The 19,396-nt window shown below is 36.6% G+C and overlaps 1 protein-coding gene across 5 annotated transcripts; it reads left to right on the top strand.

The window, feature by feature from the left end:
- Positions 1–2,179: 2,179 nt before the first annotated feature.
- On the top strand, positions 2,180–19,311 carry LOC105049913 (probable amino acid permease 7). Of its 5 annotated transcripts, none has more exons than XM_073262081.1 (8): positions 2,192–2,359; positions 2,859–3,095; positions 4,118–4,254; positions 10,081–10,174; positions 16,898–17,112; positions 17,963–18,096; positions 18,231–18,458; positions 18,710–19,311. In XM_073262081.1, exons 3-8 carry the CDS (start codon positions 4,194–4,196, stop codon positions 19,109–19,111), a joined length of 1,134 nt encoding a protein of 377 aa, XP_073118182.1. In that variant the 5' UTR covers positions 2,192–2,359; positions 2,859–3,095; positions 4,118–4,193; the 3' UTR covers positions 19,112–19,311. The 5 variants fall into 5 exon arrangements, with proteins under 5 accessions (XP_073118180.1, XP_073118182.1, XP_073118183.1 ...); XM_073262082.1 differs by having other exon boundaries at positions 4,121–4,254; XM_073262079.1 differs by lacking the exon at positions 4,118–4,254 and having other exon boundaries at positions 2,180–2,359.
- The last annotated feature ends 85 nt before the right edge of the window (positions 19,312–19,396 follow it).

The following is a 19,396-nucleotide window of genomic DNA, read 5'->3' on the forward strand; positions in this document are numbered from 1 at the left end:
GTGGCCTGCCACGTGGAGCCTATTGTGGAGAGTGGAGTGATGTCCGTTGTCGTGACTTGCCAGAGCATGATGGAGCCACGTGGGATCCGTTATAGGAAGTGGAGCAGAGTCGCGGCCATTACTGTGGCCTACCGGGGAGTCCAGGCCTGTCGGCCGAAGCTCGGTTGGGGTGTCTGGTGGAGAAGGGTAGGTCTCCGTTTGAAAGGAACTCGAATGTTGCTGGCGAGCTTTCTACCGTTGGGTGCCTTGGGCACTAGTACTGCAGGCGAAGGTCATCTGCTGTAGAAGCTCGGTCAGGGGCTTTCTGTGGACGAAGTTCAGTTTCACACAGAATCCGACAGAAGGTCGACCGGCAGTGGATGTCGGATGGTGCTAGAGAGGTTCACCCGCTGGAGGGGTTCGGCTGCTGGAGCCCGCGTGTCGTAGGAGTTCGTCCGGAATCTGTCCGCTACAGAAGTTCGGTCGGAGTCTGGTTCCCATAGAAGTCTAGATGGGGATCATTTATTGAGGAAGCTCGGTCGAAGCCTGCTTGCAATAGAAGTCCAGAAGGAATTCGTTCACAAGGGAAGCTCGGGTGGAGGCTTACAGTAGAAATCCGACGCGGACCGCTCGTAGTAGAAATTCGAAGTAGACCGCTTGTAGTAGTAGCTCGGAGTAGATCGCTTGTAGCAGAAGCTCGGAGTAGATCGCTTGTAGCAGAAGCTCGGTGTTGATCGCTTGTGGTGGGGGCTCAAAGTCCGGCCCTTGTAAGAATTCGGATGAGGTCTACCTACATTGAGAGCTCAGGGCTGAAGTCCGGCTCCCGTAGGAGCTCGGACGAAGTCTACCTGCAGTAGGAGTTCGGGGAAGAAGTCCGGCTCCTGTAGGAGTCCGGATGAAACCCAGAAGGCGGTCGACCGCCGTAGAAACTTGGATGGAGCCCGTCCGTCGTGGAGATCTGCTGTTGGAAAAGTTCGGCCACTGATGAACTGACGTAGTCCTGGAAGAAATTCGGATTGGAGTCGATCGAATCCTGTCGAAAAAGATCCGGAAGGGATCCGGAGAACGGTTGACCCTTGTAGGAGATCGGCCGATGGTAGAATCCAGAGAGCACTTGGAGCAGCCTGATGGACAACCGAAGAAGTTTATCGTCGGAGAAGCCCGGGAGATGCGGCAGGAGTTCGTCCGTCAGGGGAACCCGGTCGACACTTGTGGAAGAAGCTGTGGGAGTTTATCCTTCGCCAGAACTTGAAAATATTGCGGAAGCTCGACCGCCGGAGAGGTTCGGAAATATGTCGCCCAAGGTTGGACGTCGGCAGAGTCCCAGGAGGGCCACTCCTGGTACGAACTTCGATTGGGGGGTATTTTATACCCAACAGTACCAAAGTAGATTTGGCCTACGGCTCATATAGACTCGGGGCATTGCAGCATAGTGATGTTTGTGATTGGATTTAAATGGATTTTAGATCTTTAGCTTAGTGAAGGCATCGGGTTAAATAGAGAGAGTATATTAGGACTCATGTGGGTATGTATTTAGTCCCATATCGACTAGCATTAGATAGATCTTGAGTATTTATATAGAATTAAGAAATTTAAATAATACTTTCTGATTAATACTTTTAGACGAGATCCTGGATTGTTGCACACCATTTTTTCCAACTCTTATAATATTGAATTGGAAACTCAGGCTTTATCCGCTAATCAGTTTACAAAGTTGCTCTACGACCGCACATGATGTCCAAATTCCTTGTTGAATACGTTTTGGAATCCAGCTTGTTGCTTCATCTCAACAGAAGATATTTTAGGTGTATTCGCCCAACGTGAATGATGTACGCACCCTCTTATACTGTAGATTCAAATGGCTGACTTTATGCCCCCACGCTACTATGCTTCTAAATTTAGTTGCTTGGAAAAAGAGGTGGAGTGCACACGCAAAACTACACAAGCCTGTTCTTACAAGAAAGAAACACACAAAACCATGGAGAAACAGCACACTGAAAGGAACTTTGCACAGGGGGCTCCAATAGACAGTGTGGTGAATCTCAAACACATTACCAAAATCTCTGTGGGTCGCACATACTCAATTTTTTTCATCCATAGAGATGTTGTGTTCTCTTGATGAAACAATGGATCGTCTGCAGTTGTTATAGGATCCTTTCGTAACCCGAGCTATTTATTTCAAGGGGTCATGTGATGTGATCCGAGTTGGGCCACCACATAAAAGCAACAGATACCTCACCCCCCATTGGGACTTAATTCCATCATCGCCTACAGATGATCGGAGAAGCCATGGGGGGAGAAGGAGAAGGGGAGAACATACCATTGCTCACAGAGCTTCCAAAAGCATTGGATGAATCAGACGGCAACAACAAGAGAACGGGTGAGTTCCATTCCTTTCCACCTTGGGTTCTCTCACATTTCCTGAACTTTTTGTCACATCTTCTTACCATATGCTGTTCCTTTAAATTTTGATCTTTATTTTTACGACATCAATGGAATTTATTTTTGTTCACTGAAATATATAGCCCATTTCAATTTCTCTTCAAATTATGGTATACTCTGGATTGCCCAAACTGATAGTTATGATGGATTGTGCCGTTGGTATTCTTCGTTCTTTTCTTCCCTTCCGTTATTTGAATTTTCCTGCAATATTTTCTTGCGTGTCTTTGTATTGTTGTGCTTCTCAAATCCTTTAAGTGGGTATTCTGTCTCCTCCTTTAATTGGAACTGACTACTAGAATGATGACTATGAATCCTGCTACAAAGTATGGCTTCAAATTTTGGCTTCCAGATGCTGCAAACAAAAGAATTTTGGCTTTTTTTTTTTTTTTTTTGAGAAAGAAACAATATTTCTAGTTCTTCTTCTCTTTCCTGTGCAGGAACTTCTTGGACTGCTGTTGCCCATATAATCACAGCTGTGATAGGCTCTGGTGTTCTCTCTCTAGCATGGAGCGTGGCTCAATTGGGTTGGGTTGCTGGTCCCATAGCTATGGTGTTCTTTGCTTCAGTGACCATGATCCAATCACACCTGCTTGCTGATTGCTATAGATCACCTGATCCTGAGCATGGGCACATCAGGAACCATTCATACATGGAAGCTGTAAAACTGAATTTAGGTGAGTTAACTCAAATACTCTCATAAGATATTCTACTCTCATTTGCCATGATATTTCCTTCCATACGTATCGATGGTTCCAATTTTTTTTTTTTTTCTCCCTTAAAAGCACTATGAGTAGGTTTCATGCCTAATACTTTCGGTGCTCTTCCGTGACCAAGAAATGGATGGAAACATCACCGTTTATGGGTGGGTCTCCATGTCAATGTACTTTATTTTTTTTCAGGCTAATCAACCCTCCATTCCTCTCCGAGCCTCCATAGGTTTCCTGGTTAAAGTTTTCAGTCTTCTAGCCCTTATGCGTAATAGCTTAGAATAGGGGAATCACCTTCTGTGTTCCAAGGATATTATAGTGAATACATTGTGAATTAATGTTAGTCTTAAAATAGTGTAGGTAGGAGGATATTATTAATTCTATATTAATTGTGAGTCAAAAAAAATTCTGGCTTATACGAGATGAGATCTTCTCTCCCACGTAAAGCATCTTTTAGAGAGCAAAATCGTGAGATTTTATGCCATAGTGCTCAAGATCGAAGCAGATAATATCTCACGATAAGAAGTGAAAAAGCAACCCGCTCGAGCCATGAGCCATGGACCACAGCAAGTTCAGATGTGAGCTCTTCTAGGTTATATCCTAAAGTGTCTTAGATCATTTTCTCCGATGTTTTGATTCCTTAAATATTTTTTTTTTTTTAGATGTGTTGAATCCTATGCAAGAAGGCTGTTAGCTAGATAATGTTTACGGCCACACTAGTCTAAAAATTGGTGGTGCATTGCGCTTGAGCTGCAATGAATTATGCTCAAATTGCATTAAATTTGCATATAGTTGAGCTCACCCATGCCAAGGTTGGTCCTGAAGCAGCTTTTTGTTTTTTTTCTTGCTTTTTTCTTTTTCCAATGAGCACTTCACTGTCGCTCCTCCGTTCGTTACCGTGTTGGCATTTTTCATGGTTGTTTCTAGGCTTTTAGCGGTGGATGATGTGTTTTTTCTGATATTCGCCTAAAACTTGTCTTGTTTGATAGAAGGTGCGGGCAGATTGTACCCTTTTGGACGGAGATTTAGACCTTTTGGTACAACTACCAACGAGCACACCAATGCATGAAGGACGGTTTTGACATAGTCAATGGCAGAAACGTTATTTCTACGGCAGACAACCTCAGTGAAGTAACTGAAACCATGAGACTGTTTGGTTGCAAAAGAGCTGAGCTCTAAAATAAATATAAAATTTTAACTATTTGATTAAAAAAAATTATTTTTATTTAAAAAAAATAAAAATATCTCAAACTCTTAAATTCTAATTTCTACTCTTCTCCAGCATTTAGAATTCATTTTAATTTTCACCATGAACTTAACATGTTAGGTGATATAGCCGGTCTAATTTCTACTGTAGTTCATTCCGCTTCTGATTTTGTCTCCGCTTAAGAACTAGATGCATTGCACCCACTATGTTGGATCTTTTACAACTCTAGTTATAAGAAAATTTTAATGGATTTAAAAAGAAAACCTGGAAGAGATTTTTTTTTCATTGTTTGGAAAAATAAAGGTATTGTTCACATTTTAGTTTTTATTAAAAGCTTTTTATAAGATATAATATTTAACTTCATGCCTATGTTAGGAAATAGTTATAGAACAACAAATACCAAAATTAGTTCTTTCCTTGCAATAGATCTTTTTAAAGACCTATCGTATGAAATTGGACAAGGCCCAGACTGGCACAACCAATAAATATCTAATATGTTCCCATTGTTTTACTATGAACTACACTGGTATATCCATTCATGAGACATGTCGAACCATCTAGGTTTCTTCGCCTCCTTTTCCATCCATGTTAAACTCACATTTTCTTGCCCCAATCTAAAGATATTTAGAGCAGCGGTTATTAACCATGAGATCAAAATCAAAATTTTAATTTTTCTCTAACATTTGTTATCTATTTTAATGAATTTTATTGTTTATAAAATAATTATGTACTTTTTATTTCACTTGCTACATTCTAGTTAAATATTGATAATTTTCAACTTGCATATAAATCAATCCCACACTTACCATACCTTGGTACCTTTTTACAAGCTTTAAAATCAATACTTCGAGTGAAATGGCCAACCTATCTACGAAATTCTGGTTGTTCATGACATAGTGAGAAGGGTAATATGCCGAACTATTTTCAACTAGTTTCAGGCGGCACGAACCATATTAAACTAACACATGGTTTCACAATACCATGGGATTAATAGTATATGGTTTTAATGTATAAAAATAAAATTAAAAAAATATAAGTTTTTCTCTTCTCTCTTCCTCATTAGGCTTCTAGTATTGCATAGTTCCTAATTTACCCTATCTCTGTTGTTTGGGCCCTCTCTAGATTCGTTTGAATATTCTTATAGGATCAAACTCAAGATTTTTTTCTTTCTATAGAATTTGGATAGGATGGTATCTGATTGATGTAGAACCATGCTTAAATTGACTATTTAATCTATGAATCTTACCAGATTTTCAATTTAATCCTTTTGAAATATACAAACTGGTCCCCAAAAGGAAATTGAGCCAATTTGGGCCATGAATGTTGGCTTTCACAGATTCCAATTACGCTGGGTGTCCGTCTATACCTTTCATGCGAAAAAATGATTGATTCTTTCGTGATGCAAATAGTGCTCTCCATAATTCTCAAAAAATATTTGATTCGCAATCAAAATTGAAATGAGAATGAGAATCGGAATAATTTGGAATCAGAATCAGAATAATCAAATCTTTCGAAGCGTTTGATTCGTGATCAAAATCAAAATCAGAATCGAAATTAGAATAAAAATTTAAATTCATAGAGGAGAGCAGGGATTAAGTTTTATATAGATTGAGTCATTTCCATTCTATTCTAAAATTAAAATTAAAATTGAAATAAAATTTCTTCTAATTAAATGGTTAGAATGAAAATCATCCATTTTAATTTAGATTTTAAATTTTAATTATTTTAAATATATTTTTAATATTTTTAATTTATAATTATATAGATCTCAAAATAATTATTGCGTGATCCAACGGTGAATTCATCGACCCTGCTTTCGTGTGTCGCCGCCGCGTGAGAAAGATACGATCCGATGGAACGTTTTTAACGCTCGGACTGCGACGGATTTGTTGTTTGTAACGACGTTAGGCCACCCAGCAGGTGGACACCCGCAACTGTACATTGACTTCAGTTATAGATTTAATTGGCCAAGTAATTATCAGTAAAATGACCGCCGTCCTCAACACCAGAAAGCTTCAATGCCCTCTATTTAGCAATTAAAGATTTTATTTAGAGATAAAAATTTTAAATTTCAAGATGATGCGTCGCTAAATTAAGGCTTGATGGTTATAGTGTACAGGATTATCACAGTTAGGGGCAGGGGCAGAATCTTTGTATATAATAGAAAGCTTGAAGTCTAAAGATTTCTCTTGCTTCCTTGTGTTCAATTATGTTTTTTAGAAGCATCATACGATGCATAAAAATCTTTTGCTTTCTTCATATGAGAGTTTCTTGCTTGTGCATGCCAATTTTTATGTAGTAAATGTTCATCAAACATTAATCACAATTTTGTAGTACCACAAACAAATATAATATATAAAATATTAAAGACATGGTGAAAAATTATACAGATCGATATTTTTTTTATTGACAAATTAGTTATGTCAATGTTATGTCTTAGAGAAGGAAAAAAAATATTGAGTTAGAATTATCCTCAACGGGTGCTTGTATTGCGGACTCTGTTGCAAGCTGCCTCGTTATCTATGCCGCTGAATTTAAAATATGGTCCTTTTCACAAGATTGATAAGATATTGAATTTTTTCCTCCAAAAATAGATATACAATAAAGCAAACAGCTCAACTTACTTCTAGCTATAAAAGGACTAAAAAAAGCAAAAAATAGGGCAAAATAAAAAAAAGAAAAAAAAAAAAGGAAAAGAATCAGTGCTATAGGTTAGGATAGACAAAAATCTTGGGCTGGATTTTGTCTGAATCAATAAGACAGGAACAGAGAGGGATGTGGACATAATGTATTGGCTGTGGGACGTTATGAAAGAGACAAAGTTTTTTCTTTTTCTTTTTGGATTGAAGGCAGATTTCTTCCTTAAAAAGATGGGGCTTTAGCACAGTTCTCAAAATTAAAAAAAGAAATTGGAGCGAGTTGCTTTCATCGAGCTATTTAGAAGGGAAAACGTCAACATTAATTGCTTCTTGTTCTTCACCAAGCGCTCAATTTTCCATGGAAGGGAGTAGATACATAGAGCTTTCATTAGAATTTAAATAATTGCTATGCCTGATGTGGGAGATCACGGTGTTTTGTTCTTGAAGTAATTTCCATTAGTAGATAATACTGATTTATAAAGTTAGGAAGATCAATTCTCGAACAAATTTCCTTGGATAGCTAGTAACGTGGAGTGACACAGAATAGGGTATGTGGCTGGACATGGGAGGGGTTCGATACAGAAAACATAAAGCTAAAGATTAGAATTGTTTTAGTCCCGTGGGGTGATACAAATTAACCGGCCACGTTGGGTTTGGATTATATCTCATGTACAAACGAGTGATTGGTCTTCCTTCCATATATGAGCTATTGGATCATATTTTTTACAACTTTTAAAACACGATGTTAGTTTTATAATTTTTGATGTAGATTAAAAAAAATTAAAATATTTTAAAAGCTATACAAAACACGATTTAACTACGGTGAGAGAGCACTGTGAGAAAGATACAACCTCAATCTAGTCATATTTTTTCAAAAAAATATTTTAAATTATCTTTCCTTTTCGTTTCTATGTCCTGTTCATGAGTAGACAACTGAGGCCACATTTTGATATTTCAAATCAGTGAGAATAAATATGATTTGATATATTTTAAAAAATATTTTAACTTTTCTTCCCTCTCTTTTTCATTCCCGAGGGGTTGGTTAGATGTATTTTTCGAAATAACTCAACATCGTTTTAGTATGACCCACATAAAAATATACTGTTAATTAATATAAATAAAATTAAAATAATAATAATATTTATATCATGCATAGATGCAGCTAACTCCTGATAAAATAATTATATAATTTTTCAAGATAAAAAGATACCTGACTAATTAAAAATAAATAAAAATAAAAATATAGTCTGAATAAAAAAAATTTAAGGACTACATTCTTCTCCGATCTAAATTTACTTAAATCTTAAATAATTTTTTTGATAATAAAATCTTGAATAAATTTAAAAATATATTTGAAAAAAATTTAGATGTTGGCTAAAATGATTTGTGGATTCTCAACAGCTATGATTACTTGAACTAATAAGATAGTAATTACGATCCAAAAAATGATAGGTAATTGGACATAGATTTGTATACATCGTTAGATGATGGAAGCTTTATTTAAAATTTTATAAGAGTGATGCATTTCTTGGATTAGCTTGGTTTGAAAATTTTTTTCTTTACAAGACTATCAATCAAATTAATTTTAGAATAGTCTTAAAATAAAAAATATACGTGGAGACATACAAGATTTAGCCGATTGGTTTGATTAACTAAAATGGTACTTGATAAATGATTTTATATGATTTTATAGTAATTTATTTTGTGGCAGATCTTAGGCTCGATGATATCTAACGTTCTTATTTTAGTTTTTTTTTTTTTTGATAAACTTAGCATTTCTCGCTTTTAACTATCTTGACCTGACTAGAAAATGATTATTATATATGTGTGTGTGTAAGATTTTAATACCATCTAATTGGAGATGGACTAAAAATATATTTTATTTTTAATCATTAATTATAATATTTTCGAGCATACTTAAATACGGGTTGGGTTGTATCTTCCCTGCGAAAGAATGATTCAATTTTTTTTTTTTTTTTACCATATACACCATTGGATAAAAGAGAAAGTTTGAAGTGCTTTGAGAGCTGTGCAAAATATAATCCAACGATTGATGATGCGAAAAAAAGATTAATCATTCTTTTATAGGAAAAATACAATACAAATCTATCTAAATAAAGGTATCCTAGCTAAAATATTGTGGATTAACTCAAGAAAGCAAAATAAACATACATAATAAGTGTTACTGGTTATTTGATTATATGTGTTTCTCATCTCTCTCTCCCCCTTGTCATCACTTTTAAAATACTTAATTAATTCAAACAAATGGTCTTAAGTATTTTGATTAGTGAGAATTGCTTCTCTGTCTCTACTGTACATATTATGTACCTACAGTGTTTCATTTATATTCTTCTTAACGGTAGAAAGAGAGGAGCCACCACCTGAGCTTGAGGGGAGAAATCAATTGCATCTTTGCAAGCTAAATATCTTACTTCTGCATGTGGTAAATAAACGTGCATGATAAAAAAAAATAAAAATAATAATCGGATTGATCAAGTAATTTTATATATATCATAAATTAATTATTTTTAAAAGTCTTATTTGGATTCGCCGGGGATGATAAAATTATTTGTATGAGAACAACATATCCATATACTCCTAGTATTCGCTTTTAGAAGTACTACAGATATAGATTTATCTACTCAATATTTTTTTTAGCCGTTGTCCTTTTGGGCAAATTTAGCTATTATCATAATAATCTTATTGTTAGTGCCTTGCTTAGGAGGAGCGTAGATAATTGTGATTTGAATATATTATTCCAGAAAATTATTATGTATATTAAAAAGAGCAGTAACAAAAATATCGAGGGAACACAATGTGGAAGAGGTACATCGGTGGAGACGAGGTTCTTGTCTTCCCTTAGAAAGTCTGCGTCGGAGGCTTGTAGCAAACTATTCGCCTCTCTCATCAACCATTTTTTTCCTTTTTACCGTGCGTGTCGAGAGAGAGAGAGAGAGTCTCTTGGGTGTTTGTTGGGGTGCTGGGGATGGACTTTACCGTGCGTGTCACGCGAGAGAGAGAGTCTTTTGGGTGTTTGTTGGGGGGATGGACTTATTATTACCAGCGTTTTCTTATTAAGATTTGAATACTTGATGCGTGCTTGCAGGGGAGAGGAGTCTATGGGTTTGTGGCATAATTCAGCAATTAGGCTTGTACGGAGGGGGCATAGCGTACATCATCACTTCTGCCACTAGCATGAGGTAATGTTTTTTTTTTTTTTAGTTAAAAAAAATATCTCTCCACCCACGCAACCCCCTCTATATTTTATTGAAAGTATTATGAGAAATTCCTTGTGCACCGTGAGCAACATAGAAAATCCGATATAGAACGCATCATTTTATCCAATTGATCTTAAAAGTGATAAAAATTGATTCGATCCGCCTTAAACAAGTTTGAATTTAAATTAAATGGGTTCAGATCGTAAACAGATCGACCTATTTAACTCATTTAATAATCAGATCAGGTTCAGATTTCAGACAGCTGATCCGTTTAATCCGTTTAATAAATGGGTCTGATCGGATCGAGTCGAATTGTAACCTATTTAACCCGTTACACTTAGGGCTTTAGAATTTAAGGGATAAGGGCCTAAGGCTTTAGGGATTAGTCATTCCCCTCATTCGCCGTTCGGTCGGTTCCGCAGCTATTCACCACTTCCCTCCTCTAGGGTTTTCCATCCCATCCCTCCTTTCGACTGAGGATGCCCCACCATCTTCTCCACCATCGGCAATAGATGGCTGTCTACTACCAGCTCATCTCTGTTCGCAGCCGTGCTGAAGGGAACTCGAAGGAATCGTGAGATTCTGCTGGTCTGCAGCTTAAGTATTTTCCTTCGATCTTTGGGGTTAGTATCCGATATAGATCTGACAAGTGTTGTTAGGTTAGATTTTTTTTTTTTTTGAATTTATCTTTAGTAGCCACTAGCTCCGTAAGCCAGTAGGAATTATGTTAGGGTTTTTGGGATCTCATTTAGAAGCGATCTGGTCTATTATTTGGAATTCTCTTTGTTCGACTGGTTTAAATTAGAGCTTTTAGTCTTTTTTTAGTAGTCATTTCTTTTTTTCTTCTTGATTTTGCTCCGATTTATGGGTTCAATGGTATTAACCTATTGATGTTCGAACTAGCTCTCAGACGATCATTTTTCTCCTACGATTTAGTTTTATTTATTTATTTATTTATTTTAAATGAGTTGGATCGGGTCGGTTAAATAAGTTATTCATCTATTAAACAGATTAAATGATAAACAAATTAAACGGATCGGAACGATAGGTTAAACATGTTAACTATTTAATAAATAGATTAAACGGATCGGGTCGAATGACCTATTTATTAAATGGATCAGATTCAGATTTGAAAATCTGATCTATTTAATAAATAGGTCGGACTCAGATTTGATATTTTCTAACCCAACCTCCATCGGACTTGATCTATTTATGACTCGATCAGACTTGATTGCCACCCCTAATTGATGCATGTGAACATCATTTTTTAACACGAATTTAATGCTTACAGTTTCACTTTTTCGTTTGAAATTTTTAATGATGAAAATGTCTCTTTTTTTTTTGAAAAAAAATAATGACATCTTATATTCATATTATAACTTTCTGTATGATATTATAATACTGAGTGTAGAAAGTCATAATTTGACATAGGATATAATAATATGTCACAGGATGTCATAATTTTTTTTAAAGAGTAGGAGTATTTTCATCATTTAAAATTTTTAAACGAAAAAGTAAAACTACATTCATTAAATACGTATTGAAAAGTGGTTGGACAAAAATGCTCCTTCTATATTATGATATCCTGGACCATATTTTGACATTTTATGTGCAGAAAGTCATAATTTGATACAGGATGTCATAATATGCCACAGGATATCGTAATTTTTTGGACCATGACATCATGCGTGCAGAAAGTCATAATTTAATGCAGGATGTTATAATGTACCACAGAATATCATAATTTTTTCAAAATAGAAGAGGCATTTTTATCATTTAAAATTTTAAATAAAAAATAAAATTGTAGGCATTAAATACGTATTGGAAAGCGATGGCAACATTGATCAATCGGATAAGATGGTATATTCTACGTCAGATTTTATATACCACCCGTGGTGCATAAAAAATTTCTAAGTATTATATGTAGCCGGCCCAACTTATCGGGATAGTAGGTCTGGACCAAGTCCACCATCTAAGAAGTCAATAAAAGTGATGCGGAGCGCAATGGTTGCTTTACGGGCCAATTTAAATCGCCCAAGCCTTGCTATTTAACTCTCTCTCTCTCTCTCTCTCTCTCTACATATCATCATCTTCGTCTCGTTCTTTTTTTTTTTTTTATTGGATCGGCTGTGGAATGCAAGAAGCCATCCAGTCTACAGTCCTGTGGGCCTTCTACACTATCCTTTTATATCAACTATTATCTAATTGTTAATCCCAATGCACTGAGGTTGAATGTAGATGACTTGGCGAATTGCACACTATTTTGTGCAGCCCCAATACGCTCAACTAGAATATCCATGACTGCAAAATTCTAATGCAGCCCATAACTGGACTAATGAAAAATCGTATCCTATGCAAAGTTAATATTGGACATTTTTTAACATCCGTTCAGGCTGGCCGACGGACCTATATGAGACTTGGGGCTCTGTTTAAGTCCTGTGTCCAACACAACATAGCAACAAGCAGGCCCACAAGACCCAGCAAAGCGGCTGGGCTTTTCTTGCTCTGTTTCCATAGCACTGATCCCAAATTAAACTTTCAACAGAGAAACGGTATCAGAAAAGGCCTACTGACTTCTTACATCTATAACCAAATGGTTTACGGATGAGATTTCTTCTTGTATCTATAAAATATCTGAGAATGATGCAGCTAGCGTTTCTCTAGAAGAAGAAGAAGAAGAAGGAAAGAAAAAAAAAAAAAAAAAGGTCATAACTTGATAAACTAAACTCACAGAAAGTAAGATAGTCTTGCACATATCTTCTCCAAAGCCGAAACACATCGGAGGATTTTAAGAGAATAAGATTCTGTCTCCCTTAAATTAGCTGTGAAGGTTATAGTGTATAAAGCATTTAAATACTGGTATCATGCCGAACCTATTGCGGGCCGGTAGGATGCTAACCTTATTTGGTAGAGAGTTCTTTTTCCCCCTTTTATTCTTACAATGAAGTCCCTTGATGGCTGTGCAAAAAATTTTTTCCAGCCTCCTTTTATCAAGGTCAGAGAGTTTGATAATATTGCCCACCCCATTTCCTTTCACCAAAGGTAAAACAGACAATATACATTTCCTTCCTCCCTCCTTCCATTTCACCAAATGTAACAGCCATTATTTTGTCCAACAAATCTCTCATAGGGCTACATAGGTTAAAAAGGTCAATTTGTTCTTTGAAATGACAAATAATGGTTTTGGAGGATCTTCTTTGTTTGGACATGCATACTTTCCAAGTACTTCCCTTTTGGAGGGTAAACCAACTTTAATGAACCAATAATTGGTAGTAACTAATGGAACGTCCGTGAACATGTCTCTGAATGGTGTCGGTTAAGGATTTATGTGTTTGTTTAAGAGGTGTCTTCTGAGTTGTACTAATATATTTGTCAAGGTGCACACAAAGCACCATTTGGTACCTATATAAACTTTTGTTATTAGCCATTTTGAAGCGGGACAAATGAACGAACGATATATTAAGTATCCCTAAATTTCCTATTGTAATATATATTTTCTTAATGAAACTTTAAGTTTTTTTTTTTTTGCATCTCTAATTTTGTTCTTCTTGCTATTTGTTCTCGGTCCTATGACAATGATCTTGAGTGTGTAGTCTAAGGTGCTAGCTACGCTTTTGAGAGTGGCTGTACTTTTCACTTCCTTAATCATTTCACACGACGTATGGGCTTTGAAACCATGCAATGCGATAAAGCCTTGACTCTCAATATCACAAGAAAAGAAGAGATTCCACTAGCCTTCTTTTATCATTGTCAAAGTCTTATCTTTTTTTCTTTGTTTGAAAGGTTATATAGGATGTACAACGTGACCAAAAGGCAGATAAATTTGTCTCCATAACAGCCATCCAATATATGAAGACATTTTCTTTTCCCTCAATGTGAATTTGGTTTTGTTATACATTCATATGGTCTCTATGTGAAAAGAACAAATTATGGTAATGGTTGATGGTGATGTTGGTCTAATTATATGATGATGATTAATGCAATCTCATAATGATGATTCACCTGACTCAGTATCATACTCTAGTTAAATTCTTTGTCATTGCTTTCAAGGTTAGACTGAGAATTTTTATATTGTAAATTTGTAATTCAATCAAGAAGATTGATGTGCGCTGTAGTTTTGTATTGGCATCAAAGACATAATTTAGTCCATGTTTCCTGAAAACAAGTTGATCAGTAGCCTATCAACAGCCAACCCACCCCCACCAAAACGCGCACGCGCACACGCAAAACAAGGAAAAAAACAAAAAAAAAAAAGGAGGAGAAGAGAGAGAGAGAAGAAAGAAGGGAACAAGTTGATCAGCGTGTCGCGTATCCTGCCATGGAACAAATTACGATATATCGCCCAGTTGAAAGATTATATGATGTCAGTGATCCTATTTCAAGACAAAATATCATATATTAGACCAGGTTATCAGTTTCCTTTGTGGGGCGGTTCTCAAAAGGTAGGAACCATTAATGCAAACCAACACTTTGGGGATAAAAATACAACAGCGTGTTGCACCATTTTTCCCTCCTCATCACCACTATAATCTTCTACTGAGGAGCAGAAAAGAAGGTTACAGATTATTAGGAAATGATTTATATTTTGACCTTGTACATTCTGTTGAGGATATGAAGCCCTTTGCAGTTTTGCTTTGGTTTATTTCTGATGTTAAAGTTTGCTTTGCTCCTGTTTGTTGTTCTGTTCCAAAATTGTCTTAACTCTGTGAAATGAAACAGAGGAGACCTCCCTCCTTTTTGTGCTCAAAATGATAATAGTGAAGTTATTTTTTCTTTTTAAATCCCTTAAAAGAGTACCGAAAGTCTGAAATACACTTGTGATAGCACAGTAATCTTTGTTGTCGTAATCTGTAGACATCATAATCTGCAACAACCTGTAAGATATTGATTTGGGGTTGGCTGCATTAATCCTACTGTGCCATTGGTGACTTTCCAAGGCAGAATTCCTGAATAGAGTTGTCTCTAATGATGTGTCTGTATGTTTTGAGTTCCATAATATTTCAATAATAGGTCTGTCCGCTAGTAGGCTTTGTCCAAACAAGCAGTTGTACAACGCTTTTCTTTTTTTTTTTTTTTGTGTTGCGGGGGGAGTGGGGGTTATAATGCTTTTAATCTGTTATTTAGAACATTGATTCTAGTGACAATTTTATGTATGATGTTATGACTACTGAGTAAATGAAAGTAGCTGCTGGTTTTTGAGTAGTTTCGAGAGGGATGAGAATAAAATTACAAGGTGGGCCATAAAAAGAAACTGTATGGGTACAAACACAAAGCAAGAGACGCATAAAGTATTATGGCAGTATGGTGGAATCTGGATTTTCTTTGAAAATGAGAGGCCAGGTGGTCCAGATCAATATGTATGCAAGTGATGACCAGATTCACTCATCTTGACCAGATACTGATGTTTCAATAGATTCATTCCAATCTTCAACAGCACCTGCTTTCTTTTTGGATAAAAAGAAGAGAATGGAGGGATAAGCCGCACATCAAAATGATCTAAGCCTATAAAGAAATGAAGTTTCTACCACAGAGGTGATAGAAAGGTCAAATTATCAAGACAGTCTGCAGTGCAGGATACTGTATACAAATGATAGGAGAAAAGAAAATGACGGATCCAAGCAACACTGTCGTAATAATTTCAACTTGCGGATCAATGATGGATCTCAAGCATCTCTGTTGTCGTAATTTTTAATTTGACATTTCAGACGATAAATGATAAATTCGTCCCTCAATACTTTGTTCGAATGTTTGTGACATCTATATTAACCAAAAGTCCAGTGGAGAGTTCAGTCATTCATAAAAGTGGAAATTAGCTTTCTGTCATCTCAAAACTTCTTCTATACCTACCCCCAACTGCCTTGATATGTAGTAACAAAAATTGCATACTGTGGGTGTCTACGAAATGGCGGTTCAGCATTCCCTTGAGGTAACCAATGATTCCTGTGATGATAATGGGCAGACGATAAGAACTGGTAATTCCAACACATTCTCATATTCTTCCTTTATCCTCTCAAGCCAAATTCTTCTCATCCTGATTTTGAAACCTTTTGGGGAGATCAATTCAACCAGGAACCATATGGACTTGCATAGCTCATATAATCACTGCAGTCATCGGATCCGGTGTGCTGTCTCTGGCATGGAGCACTGCCCAACTAGGATGGATTGCAGGGCCTGTTTCCATGCTTTTCTTTGCCATGATAACATTTGTCTCTGCCTCTCTTCTCTCAGACTGTTACAGATCTCCTCATCCTGTGACTGGATCCAGAAACCGCTCTTACATGGATGCTGTTCGATTGTTCTTAGGTGGTAGCTATGAACCCCTTTGCCTTCACTGGTTATCCATATTGGGTACTCTCTGATGATTATTGTGAGGAACATCTCTCTATAGCTTCTTTAACTCTGTTCGATGCTAGTTCAGGTGAAAAAAAGACATGGATTTGTGGTTTGCTTCAATATTTGAGCATGTATGGCACTGCCATAGCATATACAATCACTACATCAATTAGTATGAGGTAATTCACTACTTCAAGAAATGGAACAGGTTTTCTTGCACACAAACACATCATGAGAGTATACAAAAATATTGAGATCAATGCATATGATATCAAACTAAAGATGTTGAGTTCCTACTTTGATCAATTTGAAAGTTTTGTAGCTAATTTTGGTTTGATTAGAAACCCTTTCGGTTATTCAACATGCATGCAGAGCAATTCAGAAGTCAGACTGCTACCACAGAGAAGGCCACAAAGCTCCATGCTCGTATGGAGATGGTTTTTATATGCTGTTGTTTGGAGCTGTTCAGATAGTTTTGTCACAGATACCGGATTTTCAGGAGATGGCCTGGCTCTCAATTCTTGCAGCAGCCATGTCCTTCTCCTACTCATCAATTGGATTCGGCCTTGGCATCGCCAAAGTTATTGGTAATGTTGGCTTTATGTTTTTGTGTAAATAAATAGTTTTACAGGATTTAGCAACTTCTAAATCTCAATAAAATATGGAATAAGGAAAACGGTAGGTGCCGATGTACTTATGAACTGAGGTGTATGTCCCAAGTCCACATGTTCTCCAATCAAATATCAGTGTAGACTGTCAATATATGGGCATCCAATTGAAGATGTCATCAGTCTTGACCAATTACCATGGATGGAGCATAGCCAATACTATAAGATAGGTAAAAAAAACAAGGGTAGGCTCTTTTATTTTTTATGCTTTATATATTTTTCCTTCAAAGGACTTGGATGCTATGTAGTTAGTATAAAATTGGTGTCACACATACACACACACACACACACACATATAAATGCATGCGTGCATGGAAACACGGATGCGCATATACAAATACAAAAAAAAAAGAGAGAGAGAGAGAGAAGAAAAAAAAAGAACAAGTAACCTTTATATGTTGGCAGGAGCTTTACCTTGATAAATATTATGATTTTAAGTTCATCTTAATGTTTACATCCATGTATTCTGTAAAGAGATCTAAATTAGACATGTCTATTCCTACTTGTGTTTGCATTGAAAAAAATATGTGAGAATGTGTCTAACATAGCATATTTTCATCAGAAATTGACAATATGATGCAGACCACATATAGAGATGAATCTCAAAGGCATATTAATATAATATAGATTGGATAGCTGAACTTTAATAAAGCCAATAATATCAGAATTTACATGCTTTAGCTGCTTAATTTTTGTGGATCAAATTTTCAAGCACTGTTGCTCTAATGCTGCCCTAGTTCTCAGCTTTTCCATTACATTTATATCTCAGCGAATGGAAGAATTAAAGGTGGAACTGGGGGCATCGTTGTGGCCTCGACAACTCAGAAAATCTGGAGAGTATCTCAAGCACTTGGAGACATTGCATTTGCCTATCCATACTCCATAATTCTCTTAGAGATAGAGGTGAAAGATGTTTCATACTTCTGATTAATTTGAATGTGTAGCCTGAAAAGCTTTGACACTGATTGCCCAGCTTGATGTCAACAAATTCAGTTTAAGGAAACTAGAGGAAACTTATTGAATTTCCATGAATACAGGATACTCTGAAGTCACCACCACCAGAAAACCAGACCATGAAGAAAGCATCAATGATCTCAATTCTTATCACCACATTCTTCTACCTCTGTTGCGGGTGTTTTGGCTATGCTGCCTTTGGGAATGATACACCAGGAAACCTCCTGACAGGGTTCGGTTTCTATGAGCCTTACTGGCTCGTAGATTTTGCTAATGCATGCATTGTTGTTCACTTAGTGGGAGGGTATCAGGTAAACTCTTGGATAGCCCGAGTATAAGTTCTCATACATTTTTTGAGTAAAATTAGAACCTTAAGCATGCCTTGCTGCCAATCATTTTGTCTCACCTAGTGCCCCAAACACTGCAGTTTCATGCAACTGTTACTAACGCAAAAGCGAAATGAGGGAGCTAAATTCCTGAGACCTTTCATTTCTTCATTTGAATTTCTAGTTATGCGTCAGGTTGATGCAAAATGTTAAAGCTCCTCTTTACAATTTGATAGGTTTACAGCCAGCCAGTATTCTCATTTCTGGACAGATGGTCTTCAGAGAAGTTCCCCACCAATGGATTTGTGAACAAATTCTACACCATTCAACTGCCATTCTTACCACCATATAGACTGAATCTTTTCAGGTTGTGCTATAGAACCATCTACGTTGCATCCACCACTGGAATTGCAATGTTATTTCCCTACTTCAACCAGGTCTTAGGATTACTAGGGGCCTTCAACTTCTGGCCTTTGGCTATCTATTTCCCGGTGGAGATGTACTTTGTGCAGAGAAAGATAGGGGCTTGGACAAAGAAATGGGTTGCTCTTCAGATCTTCAGTGCTGTAAGCTTGCTTGTCAGCATGTTTGCTTTAGTTGGATCAATTGAAGGACTGGTGAGTGAGAAGCTGAGTTAGAAACCTATATGGGTCCCCCCACCCCTTTTTTTTCTCAAAGAAAAAAAAAAAAATCTGTGATGCTTCAAAAAGGCGTGCCATTTTTCAAGAAGAAATACTGGGGAAATGCGCTGCTGTAAGATTGCTTGGAGCACAATGGTTCATTCATGTAATATATCGTTTTGTATATATTATCCATGGCTTCAGTCTTTGTTTTCGTATGATATATTGCACTTAAGAAGGTTGCAGACTAAAATAACAATTTGTTTCCGGATTAATTATCTGGGGTTCAATCCAAAGTTCACC

This window comes from Elaeis guineensis, chromosome 8 (assembly GCF_000442705.2).
Source record: "Elaeis guineensis isolate ETL-2024a chromosome 8, EG11, whole genome shotgun sequence".
NCBI classification, from domain to species: domain Eukaryota; kingdom Viridiplantae; phylum Streptophyta; class Magnoliopsida; order Arecales; family Arecaceae; genus Elaeis; species Elaeis guineensis.

Bases quoted from the DNA above. Each gene is read 5' to 3' on its own strand.
- LOC105049913 (XM_073262079.1), top strand. From the start codon at position 2,254: ATGATCGGAGAAGCCATGGGGGGAGAAGGAGAAGGGGAGAACATACCA. The intron at 3,096-10,080 runs GTGAGTTAACTC...GCGTGCTTGCAG, and splicing joins AGCTGTAAAACTGAATTTAG to GGGAGAGGAGTCTATGGGTT. The intron at 18,459-18,709 runs GTAAACTCTTGG...ACAATTTGATAG, and splicing joins ACTTAGTGGGAGGGTATCAG to GTTTACAGCCAGCCAGTATT.